General features: G+C 46.5%; 1 protein-coding gene across 8 annotated transcripts in view; it reads left to right on the forward strand.

Moving 5' to 3' along the window:
- WNK2 (WNK lysine deficient protein kinase 2) overlaps positions 1-9,059 on the forward strand; it is a 136,250-nt gene extending 127,191 nt beyond the window's left edge. For 7 of the 8 annotated variants that reach the window (XM_069865633.1, XM_069865637.1, XM_069865638.1 and 4 more), the window contains one exon: positions 115-2,493. In XM_069865633.1, coding sequence (XP_069721734.1) covers positions 115-465 — 351 coding nt within the window. In that variant the 3' untranslated portion in view covers positions 466-2,493. Of the gene's footprint in view, positions 1-114; positions 2,494-7,888 lie in introns of those variants that run through there. The other variant, XM_069865640.1, reaches the window with a different exon arrangement.
- The last annotated feature ends 809 nt before the right edge of the window (positions 9,060-9,868 follow it).

Genomic DNA, 9,868 nt, shown 5'->3' on the forward strand with positions numbered 1-9,868 from the left:
CCAGACGGTTTGTTTAGGAGGAGACTAGGCGAGACGGGATCAAAGACACGCGTGTCTCTCAGGCAGGTAGAGAGGAGCTCAATAGCGATGCTTTTTGTATTTCTCTTTTTGTAGGTTAATGCAGTAAGAACGGGATTGGGGAAAAAGTGCGTTGTTCCCATGTCTTGCCCCATGCCTGCTGCGTTAGCTCCTGGAGCGCCGCCGTCCCTGCCAGTGCCTCTGCCGGGGCCTGCCCTCTCTGGCACAGTGACGCCGTACGTGATGCCTTTCTGTCAGTACGGAGGAGTTTTCCCTGCGCCTCTTTACGGCGTGCAGTGGTCGAGGCCGGTTGCGCAGCCCGGCGTTGCCAGAGGGCCGAGCGTGGCACGGTTCTCGCCGCTCGGCAAAGGCTGCTTGCGGCTGTACCCAGCGCCGCTGCAGCGACCTGCGGCCGAGGCGCCGGGCCCACGCCTACACATGACGTAGCGCCGCGCCATAGGGGACGATGACGTTGGCGCCGTCGCTGGAGTGATCGGTAGATGCTACCCGCGTCGGAGGAGACGGGGGTCCGGGTACACACACAGCCATACCCTGCATCAGCAATCACTGTGAAATGGTTTCACGAGAGATAGCCTGTCTGTCCTGGCAATATTTGCTTGTATTTCATCGCCGAAGACACTTTATTCTGTTGCGTTCGGATGTTTCACACTTGCGGTCCTTAAAGTCAATGTACTTGAATTGATGACTGGAAAATTGTACTAACCCCTGCAGGAGTTCAGTGCCTTGAATTTCAGCTTTTCAGTTCCAGCTGGAAAGAGATGTACAATTATTTGAAAGGTGTGCTTTATTTACAATCCGGTTGTGAGTTGGAGTTCTTTTTATTTGCAAAGATCTCGAATGTTTACAGTCAACATTCGTCATCGGTTTCATTCTGCTGTAAATGCTTTTGTCATCATTCATGGGTTGAATTTTCATTTCTGAAGCTTTTAAAATACTAATAATTGTGAGATGAGGTTTGTCTGAGATGCTGATCAAAAAATTGTTGGTGTTTGTACAAGGAGTAATGAAGTGCACATTCTAAAATAGAGGCATTTACAGAGTGAGCCGAGTCAGTTGTATATAAGCGCAGGCGATAGCTTCGGGCAGTGCAGTTCGTCCTCTTCCCCCGTCTTTGGTCAAGTTGTTGTCGCCAGCAACTTATTTCTCTAACAGACAGGCAAACACTTCCGGATCAGCAGCCAATTGGATTACGTTTTCTTTCCTCTACTGGGCTTTTATAATTTAATTAAATTACAAATTCATGCATGTTTCAGAAGTGAAAAAAATCTAACTGAAGCCCTGACTGTCGGAGCAGACGTCTCCAGGTTGCTGTAAGAACCGTGTAAGTACAGCACTCATGTTCTCTGGCTTTGGTTTGCCCGCCGAGGCTCAGAACAGTGTTTTGCCACTGACGTGCCGGCAGCATTCATGCTACAACAGAATAAAAATGCAAAGCTGTTCTTTTTCATATTCACTTGTGGAGTCACAGCACCTTTTGTTGGAAAATTTGGGTTTCTCTTGTTTGATTTGGGGTTGTTTTTTGGTTTAATTCAGTTTAATTCAGGTGGCATGGACACCTGTCTCCTGTTTGAAAGTTGTTTTTTGCCTCTTTTGCCGTGCGTAGTATCTCCATCCGCACCTCGCAGTCTAAAGGCACGAGATAACCACTAACCCTGGGCTGCTCATGGTAAGTCTCCTCTCAAGAGAAAGCGCTAGGCACGGGTCGCATCTGAAGGCGCCTTGCTCTGTATCTCTACTGCGATGACATTCTATGCCGTCTGCTGAAGGGCAGAGATGCCTTGTGCTGCCAAGCTGTGAATTGTATAGTTCTATTGTACTTTGAGCATTATATCTGTCTAAATTATTTGGTTTGTACCCTTTGAATATATTATTCCATCAATTCAGTTAGAATTGAATTTTATAGACAATTATGCAGAGTCTTCTGCCTGGGCAAAATACTTACTGTAGTAAGAGATTTCTGTTCTCTGTAAGATGTATCTTTTAATTTGTTTGGGTTTTTTAGATTCATGTCTGTATGCTTCATGAGCAAACATGAAAAAGTCTGTTCTCACACCCGTTTTCTTTCGGCTTGCACTGACTCTTACAGTTTCTGTTGCTGTTGCCTGTTGTATAGTCCGTCCCTTGTATACTGACAAAGTCAGTGGCACTAAAGCCCCCGAGAAATTGTATAGATCAAAAAGAAGAAAAATAAACATTTTGTGCTTGAAAATTGTGTGAAAAACCCAGTGTTTTTCTAAAACATAGACTTGTGTCAATTCCCAGCTATTCTGGATAACTCTACCTTTATTTTCCAGACTCTTATCCCTTGGTTTGTGTAGAAGGAGCAGATGTGATGCCTCCACTGTTCCTCAGGTTCTGCTCATAACTGACTCGTCCCACCTCTTGGCAGCTGTAGACGTGAAACAGTGCTCCACAAGTTGTGCAGTGCCATCTCACAGGTTATGTGGCTTGAAATCCCCTGCCCGCTGCAGTATTCCTGGTGTTGCGCCTGCTGCAAAGCAGACTGAAACATCAAATGGGTTACCTGAAGTAAGGGAATCATCAGTATTGCCAGTGGTACGTGTGAAGATGCTGGAGATGGGTTGGTGGTGCAAGAGGCACTTGGACTGTGTCTCTCCAACACTGAAAAGCACTAAGGAAGCCTTTTTCACTTGATGGTGGCATCATTTAAATGTAAGCAAGTGAAGATAGGAACTTCGGTGCCGATGCGAGCACCCTCTTGGCGGTCACTGTCATTGGTGTAGCTGCAGGAGAACTTAGGAAAGGAGGTGCAGGAAGAGGTTTGATACTCCTGCTTCTGTGTGCCTGTGCATCGACTCGTGCGGCTTTGCTGTGTGTGCTGCATACGTCTGAACGGCTGCGATCAGTGCTGCAGCTCGCTGGGAGCCTCTCACGCCGGCGGCTGCGTTGCATGAGCTGTGCGCCCAGGCAGAGCTGGCAACAGGCAGGGCGGGCGGGCTGTGCGAGCGAGGCTTCCAAATCTCTAGTGGGTGTATGCCTGCCTATTGCATCTTTCACTGCTGTTGGGGCCAAAAAATGATTCTGAGGTTGATATTTGCATTTCTATATTCATAGTTTTAGTTTTCTGATGGCCGTCTTGGCTGCAATTCTTCCAGCTCTCAACTTCAAGCTCTGTTTTGTTACCCTGCATCGTGCCAATCATATCAAAGCGTGCTTTGAGCCTCAGTGGCAATTGAGCAAATAATATGAGATTAAATAAACAGGAAAAATTCTGAGGAATAAGTGAGCAAAGGAGCAAGAGGGAACTGAGGGGTCCATGCTGCATCATCAGAGGTGGCAGGGCTGGATGCAAAAAGGTATTTCCCTACAGATCCTAGAGCTGAACGAATTGTATTCCTGACTCTGACTATTGCGTTGATGTGTAGCAAGCAATGGTCAAAGCCACAGGGTAGGATTCCTCACCTTGCCAGCTGCAGGCCTGCAAATGTGTCCTGTAGCTCTGCCTTCTCCTGATGTTGCCAGCACTGGTCTGCAAGGATGCATGTGAAGTCAGTACAGATTTCCAGCTTTAGAGAGAAGGTTTCAATGGGGGCATTTGCAGATTCCTCAGTTTTTAATCTGACTAGCATCCACCTCACCGCAACCTCCTTGCCGGGAGCTGAAGAGAGTGATGAGGTCTCCCCTCAGCCTCCTCTTCTCCAGGCTGAACAGCCCCAGGTCCCTCAGCCGCTCCCAGACCCTTTCCCAGCTCCGTTCCCCTTCTCTAGATGTTCTCCAGCCCCTCAATGTCTTTCTTGTACTTCAGGGGCCCACGACACTTCTAATGTACCACGGGGTTGCAAGGGGGGAGCAGGAGATGACAGGGAGAAACATTTGAGCAGTTTAAGGCTCTTGCACAAATTGCAGTTCAACCTCCCTGATACAGATTTCATTCAAAAGAACGATGTAAAATCATCCCTTGTAATTTTATTTGCATGTTCAACTCTAGTCTTCATTCCACAGCTTTAAAGATAAAATATTACTTCACTATTGTGATCACAGTATCAGAATTATAGAATTACTTCATTGGAAAAGACCTTTGAGGTCATCAAGTCCAACCATACCTGCGCTCTACTAAGCCATATCTCTGAGACCTCATCTACCCACCATTTAAATTCCTCCAGGGTGTGCCTACCCATCTTTTAAATATCTCCGTTACACCTATCTCCAAAGGCCTCCTTTTTTGCTCTGTACTTCTGTAGTTTTCTCTGACGTATTGGACATTGACTGCTATCAAAGAGAAGATGAGGGACTGCACAGGCCACATGTTGCGGTCTCTGCTCCTACAGAGAGTTGCCTGTTCAGGAATAGGGCGCTCTTGTGCTAAACGGCAGTATTTCTGCAATGAATTTCTTAATCGAGTTATAGGTTTTGCCATTTGGTATTTGTGGAAGGAAATCCCTAATGCATTTGAATAAGTCGTTGGTTTAACTTGGCTTCATCAGCAATTGCTCTTTCCCTTCACACTTTTTTCTTTGTGGTCTCAGTGCACTATTTTCAATTCTGAGAACATTCAGAATTTTGCCAAACAAGCCCCCTGGACTTAGCGCTTGGTGGGTCCATGTCAATATTGTTCACGTTAGACTAGGAAGAACATCTATCCTTCCACATTCTTTGGACTCTGGCTTTGGAGAGTTATATTCAGAAGTCTCCTTTCTGAAAAGAATTGACCTCAATATTGCTTTCCCTGTCCCTCCCCATATTAAACAAAGGGCTCAAGCCTTTCTGAGAAAGACTAATGTCTCAGATGTTAGCTAATATGGTAGAAACCTACCTTGTTTTCTGTCTTGCTGCCAACTAGCCCCCGCCTGAGTTTTCAATAGATGATCCTCGAAGTGTTGGCTTGGAGACAGCAGTCGCAAATGAAATCGGTCATGACTATGTTTGATACCTCAGTAAGTTTTCTTGTGTTCTGTCATTCCTCATCTGCCCTTCTCAGTCCCCGGTGGTCACCATGGAGGACAGCAGTGCTGGGGAGCTGCACGTAGGCAAAGGCCTCTTTGCAGAATATATGAGCAGGGAATTTATGTGCTTTCTGTTATCACAGATTAATATCTTGCTATGTGATTGAATTTATAAAACAGCAAACCCATAACTGCATGGAATTTCTTGCTATGATTACTTCTTATTGACTGAATCCTTGAGGAACTTCTTTGATTTGTGGTGCTGGGCTGTGGTTGCCTGGTGCTTCAGGCTGAGCATCAGCTGGGTATTTGGGCAAGCTAATGCGCTGATCCTCGTGGTATTTCTTCTGAAGGACCCTCGTAAAATTGTTTTCCTGGCTCTCTACTGCTGAAATGAGCTGTGGATCAGATGGGAATTGTGTTGTGACTCACCCACGGTGGTGACATTTGGCTGGCGTGATAGTTGCGTCTTCAGGGAGGTCTGTTTGTGGAGCTGTCCCTGCAGATGCAGTGGGAAGGTGATGTTCCAGCCCTGACCCTGCTGGTTCTTCTATTAATGCAGATAAGCTCCAGACGTGCAGCAAAATGAAATGGATTTTAGGAGCTGCCAGGTTACAAGTTCTGCATTATAAAAGAATTTCCTGCTCAGAATGACGTGGATGCACCGTCGTGCTGATTTTAGTCAGTAAATAGATTACTTGTAACTGATTCACCTGAAAGTCAAGCTTGTACCAGGAGGCAGCAACTCTTACAAATTCTGTGATCCTTTCTGATTTTTTTCCTAGAGTGATGCTTGTAGTGGGCTATCAAGTTTGCTGCTGTATATGCTTGGATCTGTGTTTGACTATAAAACTTCTCCCTTGAAATAACTTTCATATAAAAAGCTTAGAGGCTGCGTAATTCAAGCTTTCGGCCTTACATGCAAACTAGATGGATCCACTGGATGGATTCGTGACATAAATTGAGTGTACTGTTGGATTCACTTATTAACGAGGCAGAAGGAAAAGTTAGGATAGTTTTTTTTCCCACTGGAAAGGAGCAGATGCCTTTCATTATTGAGGCATGACTGAGTGCAGCTATGACACCACTGCTCTCAAGGATCTTCAAGTGAAGTGGTGGATGCAGTGAGAGCCTCTTGAGCCACTGCTCTGGGGACTTTTTGTGTCTATCGTAGTTTTATCTGAGACATTCAGGACTGAAACTTTGTAAAAATCTAAGAAATATGCCAAAAAGGCAAAGTAAGAGTAAGTACCTAAGAGTCCCCAGCCCAGGCTGCCCAGAGCAGTGGTGGCTGCCACATCCCTGGAGGTGTTCAAGGCCAGGTTGCATGGGGCTTGGAGCAACCTGATCCAGTGGATTTCTATGAAATTTAAGGAGAAATAACCAGCTGCCACTACTTCTCAAATGGGTATGACATAAAATGCCCAAAGAAGTATTTTGCTGGGTTTTTTAATTACTTTGTAAATAAGGCAAAAACTTCCTCAGCATTCAGGTTTGGTTTATCAGGCCTGATAGACTATATCTTACATTATTCTCACTGTTAGTTGGTACCTACAAGATCATAGAATCACAGAACCATGGAATAGGTTGGGTTGGAAGGGACCTCAAAGCCCATCCACTCCCACTCCTGCCATGGCCAGGGACACCTCCCACTGGATCAAGGGCTTCTTGATTCTTGAAAGTGATTCTTCCTGAAAGTGATTCTTCCTGTGTGCAAGCAGACCAAGAAATATGGAAGGGAGGAAAGTGGGACTGCATTTAATAAAAGCAAAGCCTAACACATGAAGACCTGCCAGGAGCTATGCCAAACACAGTTAACATCTGCTTGCATGGTGCGCTTTTCCCTGATGTCCTTTTTCCTCCCAGTTGCTCTAAAAGGCTTGTGGTGTTTCTTCTGGTTCAGCATTCAGCAAACTGCCTGCTATATAAAACCCATATATGCTTGCAGCCCCAATAACAGTGTGCATGTTTCCCTGCTGTAGAGTGAAGAGCTTTGGTGCATGTCACCAGCACAGCCAATATATCCTGGTGAGGCACATGCTGCGGGATGCGTGGGACAGGTGGTGGCACCCTGTGTTGCTGCTGCTTCAGCCTTGTGCTGTGCTCTCGGTGCCCTCACTGCGTGTTCTGGTGCTGTCATTGCAAACCCTCGGTGCCTCTGTACCCCTTGGTGTCCAGCTGACCGTCTGCGAAGCGAGGGGGAGGCTGGTGGATCCCATCCCTGCCCTGTGTTCTGCTAGCATGGAGTAGGGCATTTCTGCTTCCCAGGTGGGAGGAGGATCCTAGGCTGGCTCCGTTGCCATCAAACAAGGGAGGTGAGCATGGGCCATGACAGGAAAGCCCATGCCCACAACTTGCCCCAGCAGCCTCCTGCAGCCACATCCCTTCTCCCCTCCTTACTCAGCAACAGAGCCCCCAGAACTGAGGCAAGCACTGAGTGTCTTTGCTGGGTTTTGCTAATCCTGCCTTCTAGGAGACAAGCTCTTCCCCTGCAGGAGCTGGGTCTCCATTATGACTCCACAAGGTGCTGATGTTCTGCCACCAACATAAACATGTTTGTGCTTCCGAGCTGTCAGTACAACATGGGCGATGTGTTAAACAGAGCATTTTGGTTTCTGTTGCCCTCCGGTACTCAAAATGTGTGAGGTGGCCTGCATGTGCTGGCAGAAGCATCTTCCATGTGCTCCGGGCCCATGATCTCACATGGCCCTGTTGGGTTTTGGTTGGGTTTCATAGAATAGTTTGGGCTGGAAGGGACCTCAAAGCCCATCCAGTTCCAACCCCCTGCCGTGGGCAGGGACACCTCCCACTAGGTCAGATGGATCAAAGCCCCATCCAACCTGGCCTTGAACACCTCCAGGGATGGGGCAGCCACCACTGCTCTGGGCAACCCGGACCAGTGTTCCCTGTATGTGAAATCCATATATGGATATTTTTTTTTGTAGATTCTGAAAATGAGATCGTCAGCGACTGACACGTGGCCCCCACAGCTACAGTGCCAAGCGCGAGGCCCCGCTGCGGCTAAGGAGGAGGAAGAGGAAGATGGGAAGTGATTTATCCTATGTGAGAAATTCTGTGCCGTTCTGATCCATTTGAAGCAATTTTGTAACTTCTTTCTAATAATTTTTTTTTATTTATAGCTGGAAATACAAAAATGTTATGAAAAAAAGTAATAAAGGAGAATTATTTTGGGGGAAAGGATTTTGTTCCAAATATTCCCTTCTGTTGTGAGCCAGGTTCCTGTGAGCAGTGGCTGGAGAAGAGGGAGGAGGAGGAGGCGGCACTCCTTCAAATACTTTTGGTTTCGTAATTTTCCAAAAGATAAGTTAGGCAGGTGTGTTCCGATTCCAGTACAAGGCAGATAAGTTCCAATTCCATATAAATTTCTCACAGTTCTTTTATAAAGATAATACTCTCTTTTAAATCTGCTTAAATCAAGCAAAGAAACCTAAAGGACTTCATTGGAGAGTAAGTTTATACTTGTCACTTCCCTTTTTACCTCTTTCTTTTTCTTATAGACTGGCCGTGTTCTCTTGCCAGAGTTAAATACAGTTCTTGAGTCGCTTCTAATTTTAAATGTAAGACAAATCCTTCTACAGAGAAGTCGGCAATTGGAGCAATTTTTAAAAGACTTTAAAGTGCCTTCAACGAGCTGAAATTATGTAGTGGGAGATTTCTTTGTCTTGATTCATTGGCGATGGGTTTCAGCTGTCTCCTGGGCTGAGGTGATGTACAAAGTAGTTTGTAGCAATAATCTCATGAGTAGTCATTTATTATAAAGGACTACTCAATGGTTTTTTTTTAGAAAGATGGGGTTTAGCACTGGGAAAGCCTGCTCTTGCAGATATGTTTGGGCCCCAAACCCTTCCAGCCCTCCGCTGCTGTGCTATGCAGCCAAGGACCTCAGTTGCTTCTCCCTTAGTTCCAGACCACAATGTTCTGACCTTTTCGCCCTTGGTTCTGATAGCAGAGAAACAGGAATTTCTCTTTGCCCATAAGCCTTTCAGTACCATCCTTTCTCACAGCTGGAGCCTGGCATATTGTTTCGTTGTTACCTGCCATGTTTGTCTCTTCCAAATCTCCGTTCTAAATAATAAATCTTATTTTGATGCCGTTGTTCACTATTTCCTTCCCACCTCAGCTTCTCCTGCCCATCAGCGAGGGCGATGAAAGCGCAGGTGGGTTTAGATATGTTACTGAATCTCATAGAATCATAGAATCACCAGGTTGGAAGAGACCCACTGGGTCATTGAGTCCAACCATTCCTATCAAACACTAAACCATGTCCCTCAGCACCTCGTCCACCCGTCCCTTAAACACCTGCAGGGAAGGGGACTCAACCCCCTCCCTGGGCAGCCTCTGCCAGGGCCCAATGACCCTTTCCATAAAAAAATTTTTCCTAATGTCCAGCCTAAACCTCCCCTGGCGGAGCTTGAGGCCATTCCCTCTTGTCCTGTCCCCTGTCACTTGGGAGAAGAGCCCAGCTCCCTCCTCTCCACAACCTCCTTTCAGGTGGTTATAGAGAGCAATGAGGTCTCCCCTCAGCCTCCTCTTCTCCAGGCTAAACACCCCCAGCTCTCTCAGCCGTTCCTCATAAGGCCTGTTCTCCAGCCCCTTCACCAGCATCGTTGCTCTTCTCTGGACTCGCTCAAGACCCCTGAAGCAAAGAAACAGTTAAGCCCTTCATAAATTCAGAGTTTTGAAGCCCGAGGGCCAATATATAGAGAGATTTATGCTCACTTTGTGCTTCTCTGGGGTGCCTCCCTTCCCGTCCCGGTCTCTGTAAAAGGGACTGATCTCCTGTGTGAGAGCAGGGGCTCGAAAACTGCAAAAGGTTATGACTAAATTGTTGCTAACCTTGGCATTTTCTCCTTGTTGGTGGGACCAGATCAGTTTCTCTTTTTAACAGGTAGGAGATGTGGGGT

This window comes from Phaenicophaeus curvirostris, chromosome 11, assembly GCF_032191515.1.
Source record: "Phaenicophaeus curvirostris isolate KB17595 chromosome 11, BPBGC_Pcur_1.0, whole genome shotgun sequence".
Taxonomy (NCBI): Eukaryota; Metazoa; Chordata; class Aves; order Cuculiformes; family Cuculidae; genus Phaenicophaeus; species Phaenicophaeus curvirostris.